General features: G+C 43.0%; 1 protein-coding gene across 5 annotated transcripts in view; it reads left to right on the forward strand.

The window, feature by feature from the left end:
- The window catches only part of NTRK2 (neurotrophic receptor tyrosine kinase 2), a 324,578-nt gene that overhangs the window by 57,306 nt on the left and 252,022 nt on the right, over positions 1 to 15,250 (forward strand). For all 5 annotated transcript variants that reach the window (XM_004774102.2, XM_045086077.1, XM_045086078.1 and 2 more), the window contains exons 9-11: positions 4,026 to 4,061; positions 6,687 to 6,787; positions 13,385 to 13,484. In XM_004774102.2, the coding sequence (XP_004774159.1) occupies positions 4,026 to 4,061; positions 6,687 to 6,787; positions 13,385 to 13,484 (237 nt within the window). The remainder of the gene's footprint in view (positions 1 to 4,025; positions 4,062 to 6,686; positions 6,788 to 13,384; positions 13,485 to 15,250) is intronic.

Consider the following 15,250-nt stretch of genomic DNA (forward strand, 5'->3'; position numbering starts at 1 on the left):
GAAGGACTTTATCATTGACGTTCAGAAGCCTGAATGCCCTAAGGTCCGTCCTTTGGAGGTGCAGACAGCCCAGGTGCAATCTGGAGCTTTGTCAGGAGCGCGTGTGTGGCCATATATGAGGTGTCCTGTTTGCACCGAGAGCACGTCAGGCTGCCTCTTGCACCTGATAGTCCCAGTCCCCAAATTCCCAACAACAGGCCCGAGTTCCAGAACAAAGCACAAGTGTATGAAGCACTTGCCAACGCTTGACACACTCTCCAGAAAACAGAATTGGAACATGAGACAAGCAACAATTTGTGCTTGGCAGTCACCTTCCTTGGGTTGGGGAGGAGCAGCTCCTTCCAGGCTGGAGCGAGCTGGGGGGTCATGTGCTGCTTGTTTGGAATGGAGTGGGGTTGACGGAGTTCCCGGGTTTTCAGATTTATTCCAGAAATTTCCATATTTTATTCCGGTAGTTTTCAACATGAAGCTTTAGGGTTTGATGCTTAAATCTGAGATTTCTTGCTTGGTGAGCTGCTGGGATGGTATTCAAGGAAGCACAGCCCTGCTCTCAGCCTCCTTACAGGCTCATTGCTCCTTATCATCAGTGTTGGTCTCTCCTTGCTCACCTTTTCGTCCTGAATACCTCAAACAGGCATTTCTACCTATAGCCTATAATGATATATAATGAACATGTTTAAACTAAGTGGAAGGAACCAGTTAGAAATTAGACTTAAAAATGACAGGATATTTTCCCAATATGACCTTTGGCAGAGGTCTGAAAAGGAAGGGGTGACCTTGTCTTGTATCTGCATTTAACATGATGTTAAATAATTATCTTCCTCTTGGAGTATAAACACCACGGGAGGTTAGCTTGACCGAGAAGTTCCTAGAAGCAAAATACTGTGTTCGATGAGCTGGGGTTAGCTGGAGTACTGTGACCCTTGTTTGTGCTAAACTCTAGGTCTGTGTGTCCGTCCGTGTGCTGGGCTTTCTAAATCTTTGTACGCAAGGGTGTTTCTTTATTGTAGCGAGCTGGCCCTCCTCAGACATTGTGTAGTATGGTCAGGAGGGGCAAATAGAAAACACCTTATTGTTCTTCCCTCATTGTCTTCCTGTGAGTTTCATAATCTCACACTTGATTTGCGTCTTTCAGACCATGAAGGTCAAGTGACAATTCTTTTCATACATTTGCAGAAACAAAGTTAGGAAAATGTAGTACTTTTCAGAAAACATAGATGTGATCTAATGGTTTTGCTGGTGAACTCAGTAGTAAAGGCATGCACCAATAGGAGTTTTAAGTCTGGAAAATAACTAGTTTTCCAGATTATGGGCTAAACTATTTACTTTTGATCCCATCTCAAATCCTTTTTCCATACCTGGTCTTGGCTGCATTGAACTGATTTGACATTCTGGATGTTCCCTGGGGGTCTTGTGTGAGTGATGTGTTTAGGGGTTCCCTTTCTGTGACGAGGTCGATTCCACCTGTACCTCAGTCCTCCCAGTGTGTGGTTTAGATAAATCTGGCTCTGGATCCTCAGCCTTTTTGCTTCTTTATGGGATTGCACGTGTAAAGGCAGGAGGTGACTGTGTGGGAGGTCCCTCAGGGCCTGAGTACAAATCAGGGTGACCGACTAGTCCTAGTTTTCATGCTTGAAGGCCTATGTCAGGGGAGAGCCTTTGTTTCTGGACACACTGCAAGGATTTGCCTGGGACTATCCCAGTTTTGAGACTTAAAACTCACTGTCTCCGGAATGCCCTGGGTCCCAGGCAGCCACCCTAGTACAAAGGAAGATCTGTATACCTATATCCAGATACTTAAAAATTATGAATCAAGTTAATGAATTTTTTAATAAAATAGCGTCTGTCTTCCTACTTTGGCACATATATGTGTAGAATGACCTGGAAGGCTGGGTACGAGCATCTGATTCTTGCGGATTCTTGGAGTTCCATGCTGGAACCTAGCAGTTTGGGTAGAACGTGTTCCCAGCCATTGCCCCTGCCCTGTGCCTCCCTCTATATGGCGAGAGGTATATGAGAGGCAGTAAGCTCGTGGATGTGACAGCTCACCTGCCCTTGCTCAGCCCTGCCCCCTCCCTTGGGTCTTGGGTCAGAAGGTGCTCATCCTGGTGGTGTGGCCATCTGTGGGCTGACAGATGAAGGGAAAAGGCCAGCTAATCCTAGGAAGTGTGTCTTCGGGGAGTGCGGGGAAGGAGATGTGAGTCCTGGGTCCTGGGTCCTGGATTGAGGTCTAGAAGTAGAGTGTGAACTCTGGTGGGCAGGGATAATTACAGAAGCTGAATTCTATATTGAGGGCACGGTGAGGAGGGAACCAGAGGGGGATCTTGTAAAGGAATGCATTAGTGAGCAGCTCTTGACTTAGTGAGCAGTTCAATGACTTGCTCACTTAGGGGTACAGATCCTTTCCTTCAGTGAGGGTAGGAAATCCTTACAGAGATAGGACACCCACTCAGTCCAGGGACTCTGCGAATTTCAGCAGGTGGGTGGGTGCCCTGCATATGACATCACCAGGGCTGCCACTGGGATTTCATGCTGCTTTATCCACTGAATTATCTTTCAGACTGCAAGTCAGCCTTCAAGGCCCTTTACCACTGCAAATAATTCTGATAACACGTACTAACACATAATACCTGAAGACTACCTTGAAATGGTGTCTGAGATAATAAAAGTCAAAATACTATTGAAATATACTGGAATCAATGATTTTGCATGAATTGATACAAGGCCATCTCCTATGGTGGTACAGGTTGTGCACTGCACAGTTTCATATAGACTACAGCCTGAATGGAGTCCCATGTAGCATGGAATACTCAGCAGTTTAAAGCTTCCTTGAATCAACGTATACAACCATCTACTTAATGTTCCCCTGTTGAAACAGATACTCTGTTAGTTGAACTGTGTTAAAATTCTGATTTGAACGTTAAGGTCATGTTTACTTGGTTCTTTATTTAGACTACCCTTATTACTTACTAGGGAATACATGAACAGAAAATTGGCTCTAGTTTTCCTTTATCTTAAATGATATTTTTCTGCTGAAGGGTTTAGAAGTGAAATGAGAGCTAAATAAGCTTTACGGTTTACAAGTAAGTAAGTGGAGACTAAAAGCATAGGAAGTAGCTTTGGAAGTTCATTTTGTAATCACGCAAATGTTATATCGAATTTTAACTTTATTTCCAAGTAGGCTTTCATATCGAGATCCAGTTAGTTCTGACTGGAGAGTAAATAGCAAATGGTTTTGTCACCAGTTCTTGCCGATGATGGTTTAAAAAAAAAATTAAAAAAATTTTTGCAAATTTTCATGGGAATATTTTGAAACAGAATATTCTGGTCATTTTGGTGACTAAAGAATCCTTCCCCAACCCCCAGATTAAGTGGGTATACTTTTACATTTGTCCCTGACATAACATTTATGTGTAATCTCTTATACATAAATCATTTCAATAGAGAAAGCACATTTATCTTTCTGTGTTGTATTAAGGTGAAGAAAAGGTTTGTTGATTCAACCTTGGCAAACCCATCTGACCACCAAGTGGGGAGCAAGACTGTGCATTAGGTATCATTATTTGGGCTGGTTAATAACGTGTTTGTGAAAGCAAGTAGACCTGCTGAAATATACTTTGAAAGTGATACCCAAGCCATCATTGGTTTTATCTTTTGTTGTTTAAAGTGATATGGAGAAAATCTGTCTCTGTAATAAAAAAAAAAGTACCAGTATTTCCATTAAAATGGCCAGCTGTATACTAGAAATGGTCGTTAATGCATTGATTGCTGAAGTTTTCCCAGCTGTAAAGTGATTTGGCAATTTCTCTTCATTCATTTCTTTTCTTTTGAAGGGATGGAGGTTTGGGGACTGGGGAGGGAAAGAGTTCACATGAAACAAACCAAGAATTTCACGTTTCATGTATCTGTCCTATAAAACAGCCTATAAACCTATAAAACCTTCAATATTTATTTAGCTCATTTTAGTGGGGATACTTAATATTAACTCTGAATGCATACTTACAAATCTTTGTTTTGCCTTTTAGGTGCCAACCCAAATTACCCTGATGTAATTTATGAAGGTAGCTATCATGTTGTCTTTATTTTGTATTTTTTCAAAATGTTTGTCTAAAATGAAACAAATCAACTAAAAGAGGACTTTAAGCTCAGTTAAATATATGCTTTAAGCATACACAGGCCACAATAATATTTCAAAAATCATTCAATATTGATGGTTGCTTTCCCTTGATATTTACAGTGCTTGTAAATAGCGTTTTCTCTCTCATGTATTGTTCTTGGAAGTAGTAAATCCATTCCACTGTAACAGATATTTTGTTTCTATAATTGGGAACTAATTACCTGTTTAAAAGCCATGACTACCAAGAAAAGGGAGGTGTATCAGTTTCTGGCTTTGACAGTAAACCCATTTCAAAATTATATTTCTTGTATAATAAGGAAGTTTGGCTCACAGACAGGAACCTCAAAAGTAGGGCATGCTTTTAGCTTTGGTTAACCCAGCAGCTCTACCATGTCATCAGGCACCCAAGTTTTTCATCTCTATACCCGGTGTGGGCTGCAACCACTTCCCCGAAGGCTGACGCCCCTCATGCTAGTAAGATGATGCTGACAGAGGGGGCGCTGTCACTCACATTGTTGGGAGAAATGAAGAGCTTCTGAAAGTGTTCCAGAGGAAAGGGAACTATCCAGAGATATCCATCAGCCCTCCCTGAATCCGATTCCAGAGCCAGTGGGTCCCAGTCCATTCTTGCCTCAATTATTGATATGAGGGACAAATTAACCTTTGGCTAAATAGAACCAGCCCTGGAGTTTAAGTCTTCCTCAGAGAATATCATTGAACCCTTTGAAAAAGATGGGGTTCTCTTAGGAATGTGGAAAGGGAAAAACCAGAAGGTGGACGACGTTAGCTTTTAACTGGACCTCTCATCTGTGCTTTGCTATTTTAATGGAATTCCAGGGATGTGGGTGAAAATCTGTCTTTAACAGATTCCCAAACTCCCTTCATGACCAGGAAGCCTATGTTTAGGGAAGTGACAGCCTCTATTTCAAGACTTGGCTCAAAATTTAAGACTGATTAAAAGTTCGTTTTATTAAAATGTGACAAGTATAACTAATTCTATTAAATATTCCATTCTTTAACTTGATGTACATGTGGACATTTTAGTTTTTTATAAAAAGATTCTATGTTTGTACATTTGTTATATGTATGTGTTTAACTTGAGCTAATTTTAATGGAGGACTATATTGTCTTTACCTGTTTTATGCATGTTAAACTATATTTCCTTCAAATTGTGTTATGGGTGATTTTGTGCATGTGATTTGTGTATTTTTGTTTTTATTTGTCCCAATACGGCTTAAAGAAAAAGTATCTCAAATTGTGTCACTAGAGAGTTATCTTTGAATTGTGATTTTACATCTTAAAATTATGTTTTGGGCTTTTTTCTAGTAACCTCAAGATTTTAAAAAGGCCATCTTCCCATTGGCCTCAGATCCCACTTTGGATCTCTGGGCCAAATATGATATTAAACTATCAATACTTTAGTGATTTAATTTTGCATGTGTGGCTCATTAGAATATGAAGAAGTAAAAAATTAGCAAATGGATGATATTTCTTAGCGTTTGGTTGAAATCAATGTTCTAGTATATTTAAAATGAGAATGGTGACAATGTAGTTTCGAAGTTAAGGATAAAACAGCAAACAGAAAACAGATGCCTTTTCAGTTACTATTTATTCACATGGAAAGGAGCACTCTGCTAACACAAATATAATTTAAATTTGTTGGCCTGAAGCCAGCCTGATAGTCCTACTGAGGGAAGTTCAGCCGGGGCTGCCTTAATGAGGTAGTGTGTTCAGGATGGAGATCTCATTCCTCATATCTATTGAGAAGAAAAGTACCAAACATTTATAAACATTGTCTGCAATAAGTTCATCAAAAATTTTCTATGCCTTCTTTCTATGTAATATTACTAATAAAAACATTCACTACCCCCCCCATCATTTATGTTCAACCTGATCCATATAGATGAAAATCCCTTTAGAAGATGGCGGTGACATCTGAGATGTGCTTGGGAGCGTGTATGCCCACAATTCTAAATACTCTGTTGGTGTAGCTCCCTCTGTATTAATTCAGAGACTGAAATGTTGGCAATTCAGACCTTTTCAAAAAAGTTCACATGGGCACCCAAGTTTAGGCTCTGCCACCTTCCTTCTCGCCAGTTGACCTTACAGTAGTCTTTGACTTTGCTCTGATGACGTTCTTCAGCTATAAAACTGGCAGTTAGAATCCTAATCCGAAGGGTCTTCCAGGTCTAGAAATGTATGACTCTTACAGGATCAGTTTCCTTTCATATTTATATTTCCTTTCATATTCATATTTATATTATTATTATTATTATTAAAAAAAAGATATATTCTTACCTACCAAGGGAAACCTGGTTCAGAATTTGTCCTCCAAACCAATGATGGAAAGATCTGGGTTGCGTAACATTTGAGCCTCACACAATCCCAGCACTACGATGGCTCTCACCCAAGAGCTGGTCCTGTTCCTCCACAGTCAGGCTGTCAGGGGGCTTGGAATCTTTGTGATTTGTGTCGCTTCGTGGTTCTGGGTCATACTGCATCCTCGTGCTGGTTGGTAGCCTGGTGACAACTTCATGGTTCCTTCTCTTTTCTATTTCTCCCGTTTAAGATTATGGGACTGCAGCAAATGACATTGGGGACACCACGAACAGAAGTAATGAAATCCCTTCTACAGATGTGGCTGACAAAAGCGGTCGGGAACATCTCTCGGTGAGTGGGACAAAGAGTTGTTTCCTAGGTGGGCTCTGAACGCCGTGGGAGCTTAAATGTTGGGGGACCCGAACTGCTTTGGCGTATGTCTTTCAACACATTTTTACTGTTCAGGTGTGAATAGGGTGTTGATGTTTGGAAGACTTCACAGAAAGGTTCAAGAGAAGGGATAAATGTGCCAGGCAGCCTCTGACTTACTTGCTTCCCCTTTTATGCGCCCCTTTAATTGCTAGTGGTTCTTATTTTCAATGTCTGTCCTTGGAAAGACTATCACTAGAAGAGCAGGGTCTCATTGGGGTGTTATTCTCGTCTTCGGCACCCGTCTCGTTCAGGATTTTAATAAGAGTCTCGTTGCCCACTAAATTTAAGGGATCCCATGGGTTCTGGGAGGGACTGGCAGTGGGAAGACAGACAGACTATGAAGGAATAGCAGGTCTGTCTTCAGGAGTTTCTCTGTCGGTCAGAGCCGTGAGATGTGAACGGATACGAGCCCTGTGGCCCAGGTAGAGAAGCAGCGGGACGGGAGAGCGGCACACAGAGGGGCAGGTGCCCGGCTCCTTCCCGCTGGGAGAGCCAGAAGTGTCTTGGTGGGGCCAGGGGCATTCTCCAGCAGGGCGGGATGGCCGGTGTTCAGACCGAGAGCAAACAGGGAAGGCATTCGGGGTGTGCGCACACAAGCCCGCAGGCTGGAAAACAGTTTTGATGGGAAGGTAAAGGGTGTGAAGGGGCCAGTCAGAGGCGCGGCTGGAGAGGTGGTTGTGCCAGGTCCTGGGGTTTTGAAACACAGTGCCAGGCGTTAGATTTATCATGCAGGGAGAAGCCACTGAAGGGGATGTGCTTGAGCCCCAGGACTCTGGCAGAGTTGGTCTGTCAGCTGCTCAGCTCAAGCACCAGCAGTGTCCCGCGTTCTTGTCCTCACTGTCACATGCACCCAGTCGCCTGTGCTGTGAGGTCTGCCACCTGATAGACCCCAAGCCCATCCACATCTCCCCACCTCTGCTGCCACGGACATAGCCTGATCTGAGGGTGGGCAAGCTGTGGCCCCCGGGCCCAGTCTGCCTTACCCCCTGTGTTTGTGCCATCTGCAGGCTGAGATGAGTTTTTACATTTTTAAGTGTTTTGGGGGAAAAAAAAAAGGAAAAGAAGAATGATATTTCATGACACGTGCAAATCTTATGCAAGTCAAATGTCAGTGTCCGTAAAAAAATAAAAAGTTTTATTGGAACACGGTCGTGCCTGCTTACATATTGTCTGTGGCTACTTTTTGCTACAGCAGGGCTGGAGTAGCTGCAGCAAAGACTGTATGGCCGGCAAAGCTGGAAGTATTTAGTGTCTGGCCCTTCACAGAGGAAGTTTGCCGCAGTGCTCGTTCCTGGATGACCTCCGCAGCCTCTACCTGTCCCTCCTCTCCCATCTTGTGAGCTCCGGGCCTTTCTCCCTACAGCAGCCTTTTCAAAGGAAAAGCACAATTCAGATCACTTTTATTGTCATTCTGAGTCTTTCCAATGCAAGTGTAAGAGAACTTTTATTACAAAAGCCCAGCTCCTCACGGTGGCAGAAAGGCCCCACATATATTGCCCTTGTCTGTGTCTCTGCCTTCACCTTGCACCCTGCCCTCATGTTCTCTCTCATGCCCTGGGCTTACTCTTGTCTCACAGCCTTTATGTCTGCTGTTCCCTCTAAAAGCATGTACTTCCCAGTGGTCATCGCATGGCTTTAGCCACCAGGCAGCCATGATCATGTTCCATTTTCTTCTGAGCAGTTATTATGGTCTGTAATTCCCTTGCTTCTTTATTGTTTACTTGTGTGTCTTTTTTCCTTCCCTAGATTCTTTTTAGAGAGAGAGCACCTGCCCTTGGATGAGGGTGGGGAGGGGCAGAGGAAGAGAGAATCTCAGGCACGTTCCACGCTCAGAGCCTGAGGTGGGGCTCGATCTCACCACCCTGAAATCATGACCTGAACCCAAATCAAGAGTCGGATGCTTAACCAACTGAGCCACCCAGACCCCCCTCCTTCCCTAGATTCTTTAATGAGTTTCCAACTCTAGGCAGCCCAGTCAGTGTTTTTCAGAGCTGCATCCCATCATTCCTTTAATAGTGTGTGGCACTTAAGGGATCACAAAAATTGGAGACTGATTAGAGTAATGGTGAACATTCCAGAGTGGGTTGCAGGACAGAGAGATTGGAAGGAGTGTGATTAGTTGGGGGTCTGGAGCAGTCATAAAGAGATGTGATTTATCTTTAAACCAGGGCCCTGGTGGTGGGAACGGGAGGCTCATAACAGATGTAGTTCAGCTGCAACTCAAAATATGCATATCCAGTACCTGGAGACACACACACACGTATTTCCGTAGCTGACGGTATGCATTGCTTTGAAACAGCAAGGACAAATGCCAGAGAAAATCAGCTGCAGAATGTTTTCTGCTTCCTTCCTTGTGCAGTTGTTTTGGCTTATTCTCATACCAAACCACTTAGTGTTTTCTGGTTTGAGAAAGTTGTTTGTGTATGTAAGGAATCCAAGGAGCATCTGTTGAGCCCACAGGTGTGTACCTATTCCAGTTACTAAAAATTACATGCCAACTTCACTTTTCTCTTTTGAGACCAAATGATAAATTTAAGTCCCTGTAGGGCATATCTCAGGGATATTTGGACTATCTGCAGTAGGGCCTCTGGAAGGTGAGATCAATGAAAATTAATCTCTGTTGAAAGTTCCACCTGAGGTCCCTGGAAATCTGCATGACAGGTGCAAGGTAATGCTTTGTAGAATTTAAAGAAAATGTAAAACTTAAGTCTGGATCAGATGTTTAACATATGAATAGTTCCTGATCACAGGGAGGATTATTAAATTAGAAAAAGAGTGTCAGAGTCAGGGAACTGGTAGAAGAGTTAAAGGTGTTACCAGAGCATTTGGAAGACAGCCTCAAATGCTCTTGATTCTGGTCCAGTAAGTAATCCTCATGAACCTTGCTGGATTTTTCAAGTGGGGCAGACCCTTGTTCTATGCGGAGAGATAGCCTCAGATTAAAAACTACTAATCAACCAATCAACTGAACATCCATATAACTGATCAAACAACCGACCAGCTAACTAAACAACCAGTCAACTAACCAAATAACCAACCAACTAACCAAACAACCCGTCAACTAAACAATCAACCAGCTAATCAAATAGCTAACCAGCCAACCAGACAGCCAGACAACCAAGCCAACCAGTGAAGCAAATAAATGAACAAATACATACACCTCTGCTTGTCTCTCACATAAAGACCACCCCCACCCCACACACGCATGGTACATGGGACTATATTTATCAAACAACTCATTGTTGAGGAAGCAGTTCTTCTCATTGTCTTCAGATTCTTTGTTTATTAAAGGATTTTTTACATACAGAACTGCTTCCATAGTTTTAAATATTTGCTAACAGATCGTTACCTGATCCCTGGTGGTGGAACCCTTTCCCATTTTCCAGGTTGACTTAAACACTCTATAAATAAAGAAGTCAGGGAAGGTATGAACTTCACGTACAAATGAGGGACTGGAGGCTTGCAGAAATGAAGCATCTGTTAGCTCTCCCAGCTCGTAAAGGCAAGGTGTCCTGTGAGCATAAGGACCAAGTCTTCTGAATGCCAACTGAGTACTTTCTAAAGTGGATCAGAGGCTGTCTCTGGTCTTATAGAGAGGCTGTGGGGCTCAGGGCAAGTCCCCTAAAATCTCTCCACCCCTGTTTCCTTATCTATGAAATAGGGATTGAACTTCTTTATTCAATTTTTCTCCTTCTGTCAGTACAAGTCTGGAACTTAATAAGATGGAGAAACCGAGAGCTAATATACTATGATCTCTTTTCCATGCAAATGTTAGTTAGAACTAAAGATGAGAAAACAAAACAAAACAAAAAACCCCAAATCATTAGGTATGTTTGAGGGCAATGGTCTTAGCTACAACAAGTTGTTCTATAATTAACCTTTTAGGAATCATAAGCACTCTACCTAGGCCACAGAGAGAGGGTTAAGACTGCATTTAGACTTTGGTGGAGGGATTCTGTGGGAGAGCCACTCACTACTGCAAGCCAAGGGGAGGATTCTCACAGCTTGGTGCCCCTCTGGCTAAGGGCATGGCATGTGCCCTTTCCTGGGTTTTATACCTTCTTTAGTGCTGTCCTGTCCCCAGTGGACATCAAAGAGGATGTCGCAGGAGGATTAGCCATGCATTTTTACTATCCTGCCTTCCCTCTCAGCCATGGGTTTTGAAGAAGTAGTATAAAGGCTAAATCATGGAAAAGCCCCAGGTTTTGTACTTAGAGACTTCAGTTCGAATTCCAAGCTCAAATGCTGTGACCTTGAGTTGCTTATTTAATTTTTTATAAATCTCAGTTTTACCATCCTCATAGCCAACATTAATTTATTATCTATTGTAGAAGACTCTGTTCCAAACCTGTTATCTCACTGAGTGGTTAAATAATCTGCAAGGTAGAATGATTCTATTCCCTGCTTCACACATGAGACATGTGGGATGCTGAGAGATGGAGTGATTCTGAGGTCAGTCACCTAATAAGTGGTAAATCTAAATTCCAAATTCATGAGGAGCTCATGTTCTTATCTCTCCCTGGACTGCCTCTCATTCTGAAATGGGTACATCAATCAGTATAAGTTATGCTGCAGTAACAAAAATCCCCAAATCTTAGCAACTTTAAACGACAAAGGTTTATTTCTTGCTTAACTATTTGTGTTGACTGGGAGTTCTGTCAGCCTTGTCCTCATTCTAACTGAGACTAGATTGAAAGGCAGCCACTTTGGAAAGTTAGCATTTATGAAGGCCGAGAGAAAGAAGTATGAGAGTAGCGTTCTCAACCTTGGAGCTATTGGCATCATTATTATGGATGAATAACTTTTTGTTGTCGGGGGGGTGGGGGCTGTTAGTGTTGTAGGATGTTTAGCAGCATCCCTGGCCTTGACCCATTAGATGCACTAGCACCCTCCTCCAGTTGTGACAACCCCAAATTGACAGATGTCCCCTGGGTATAACATTATCCCTGGGTGTGAATAACTGCCTCAGTCTAAGATCTCATGTAGCAGTGAAATACTCTGTTGTCAGGGAGACAAGTCTCACCTCATTGGCCAGAACTGGTCACATGCACCCATCTTACCACAAGGAAGCCAGGAAGTGAATCTTCCAAAGAAAAACACAGGGAGAAATAGAAATGTTTGGTAAACAGCGTTAATGATTACCACAGATGGGAATAATAATATCTGTCTTAAGGATTATTATGCAGATGAAATGAAACAAAAAGAAGCTTACGCATCTAATTAAGTGTGGACATCTTAAACAGTTTAGCAGTCTGCAAACTATACCCATCTGTTTTTGTAAATAAAGTTTTATTGGGGGCGCCTGGGTGGCTCAGTGGGTTAAGCCGCTGCCTTCGGCTCAGGTCATGATCTCAGGGTCCTGGGATCGAGTCCCGCATCGGGCTCTCTGCCCAGCAGGGAGCCTGCTTCCTCCTCTCTCTCTCTGCCTGCCTCTCTGCCTACTTGTGATCTCTCTGTGTCAAATAAATAAATAAAATCTTTTAAAAAAAAATTCTAAAGTTTTATTGGTATCCAGTCATGCGCATTTGCTTTTACATATTGTCTATGGCTGTTTTCACTCTGCACCAGCAGAGTTGAGAGGTTGTGAAAGACATCGTATGGCTCCCAAAGCCTGACCCTTTGTAGTGAAAATTTGCCACCTCCTGGTTTAGAGAGTCACACTTTTCTTGGGAGCAAGACCTTGGAGTGAGTGGTAGGAATGGAAGGAGATGCATTGTCCTACTTCCATCTTTGTTTCTGGAATGTTACTATGTACTTCATCAGCTTTACACACTTGTGCCTCTGTGATCTCGCTCAGGGGTGTGGCAGGATTCACGTGGATCTGCAGCGAGATCTTCACGTGGATCTGCAAAGAGATCTACCCTCTCTACTTGCATCATCCACATGTTGCGATTACATTTTTAAGCTTTAAAAAACGTTGTGTTGGCCTCTTTCATACATACACATATGTGTACCTATCATGAGTCTGCAACCCCATGAACTTTCACAAGTGAACTCACCCACGGGTACCCCTCCTTCTCCCTTCCAGGTGTACTCCAGCTCCGCGGGACTCTGATTTCTAAGAGCATCCATAGCCAACTTAAAAAAAAAAAAAATCTTTTTATTATGGACAGCTTTCTAAATGCCCAACAGTAGAGAGCATAGCAAAATGAATTCCCTTTATATCTTTCATCAGCTTCAGAAATAATCAGTATTTTATTATTCAAGTTTTGTATATTCTGTCTCCTCTCTCCGGGTGGGTAGGTAGGAGGCTAGATACATGGGGAGAGAGTAATATATCTTTGTGTCTAATTTTTTATAAGCTTCTAACTTACGTGTTCTCATTTGTAAAGCAAGGTTAATATTCAGACTTATGATATTTCATTGTAGAGTTGTTGGGGGGTAAATGAACAGATTGACACAAAGCTCCTAGCATTGCAAGTGGTAAATATGAACCGTCATCCTCATCGTCGTCATCATCTGGATGTAGGGAACTAAGGAGCAAGGTCATGACCACCCTCCTTCCTTTTCTTCTAGGTCTATGCTGTGGTGGTAATTGCATCTGTGGTGGGATTTTGTCTGCTGGTGATGCTGTTTCTGCTGAAGTTGGCAAGACACTCCAAGTTTGGCATGAAAGGTAAGAAGGGTTGTGTTTATTTTACTTCTTATGTGGAATCATTTTTGGCTTCTGACTAATGCTAATTACCACTAAAGAAAGAAGCAGCTAGATTTACAATGACTAGGTTTTAAGGCTGAAAAAATAGTACCAAGGCTATGATACTACAAATCAAGGCAGAGCAAAAAAATGTTGATTACTCAGCAGTACCCACTTTCCAAGGAGGGTGGTTGTCTCAGAAGACACTGAACTGGTTTCCTGCGTCTCAAGTGACTAATAAGGATATAGGTGAAGAGTGCTTGGGTTTCCCTTTGGCTTCAGAAAGGCAGGCGAGGTGTGGTGGCAACAGGTTAGTTAGGGACACAGGTATTTTGTGCAGAAGGGTCCTTTCTGCTGTGCAGGTGCCTTCCAGACCCTTCCATGGTAGATTTTGTAGTTACTGTTGCTTTTAGAATAAGATTCTCATCTTCTGAGATTTGAACTGCGTTGGGCAGTGAAATCAGAACACCAGCTGTACACTGAAACTTTGTGAATGTGTGTGTGTGTGTACGCGCGTGTGTGCATGTGTTAATGGAAAGACTCCCAGTGCTCGGTTAAAAATTGGTGGCCATGTTGCCCAAGAATAGACTAGGGGTCTCTTTCAGAGGACTGAAAATTCATTTTAGGGGAGAAAACTTGTTTAAATGTTGTTACATAAATAGCCAAGAGTCTCAGTGATTGAGAAGAATTTGCTATGAAGTTTAAACGTTACGTACTGACTAAGATGCTATTGTTGAGTTTTGTGTGGTCTCTTACAAATAGCCACTAGTTTGGGAAAGCCACAAGGAAGGGTTAGTGGTGGCTTTGCTGAATTGGAGACAAAGTGGTGGGTTTTCTTGATCTGTCTCGTTCATCACAATCATACTCACGTCGCCTACTCACTTGGAAGGGATGTTAATGGAGCAATATGCTGTCCAGTGTACACCAAGCTCTGGGGTGGCGAGGATCTATTTTTGATGTTTTCTCCTCTCTCTCTCTCTGGGTGCCCATGATCGAAATCCCTAAACCTGAAACAAACAGGGAGGTGTAGTGGTAAATTGGGCCTTGTCTGGCCCCCAGATCGGCTCCTGACTTTCTTTTACCTGCCAATTCTTGACATTTCTTTTGGTGGAAGAAAGCTCTCTCATTCTCCAATTATAAATAAGGCCTGGAGGAGAGACTATACTACAGTGATTTTAATTAGTCCTACTACGATGCTGGTTTACGAACATGACTTTGCATCAGCAGCTCCTGGAGGGCTTGTGAAAACACAGGTTTCTGGCCCCGCCCCAAGAGTTGCTGATTTAAAAGGTCAGAGTGGGTCTGATACTTGACATTTCTAACAGTTTCCAAGGGATGCCCATACTATCGTGGCCCAAGTGTTCCTTCAGAATCAGCATTCTATGGGATCAATGTGGGCGAGCACCTTCTGAGTTGACAAGATGGTGGGGGGTGTCACTTCGCAGACGTTTCTGGGCCCAGGTCCGGGCGAGGCTACTGTTCTCGGCTTGTCAGCCACCCACCACGGCGTTTCGTTTTCCTCATTCTGATCAAGTACATTCTTTCCTTAGAGGCACTTGGAGTGGAAGTCCCCAAGCAGGGATTTTACTGGAGAGAGCCAGAGGGTTTCGTTTGAGACCTTCCTGAGGGTTTCGTTTGAGACCTTTCATCGCATGGGCTCTTCAGAGAGAACAATCTGTCTAGGTTCTCCTGGGAGCTGCACAGAAGCTTCCGGAACCCCAGCAGCAATATTTAGGAGCCGCCCCCAA

The sequence above is a fragment of the Mustela putorius genome, unplaced genomic scaffold (assembly GCF_011764305.1).
Source record: "Mustela putorius furo isolate JIRA1106 unplaced genomic scaffold, ASM1176430v1.1 tig00000876_pilon_pilon_pilon, whole genome shotgun sequence".
In the NCBI taxonomy this organism is placed as follows: Eukaryota; Metazoa; Chordata; class Mammalia; order Carnivora; family Mustelidae; genus Mustela; species Mustela putorius.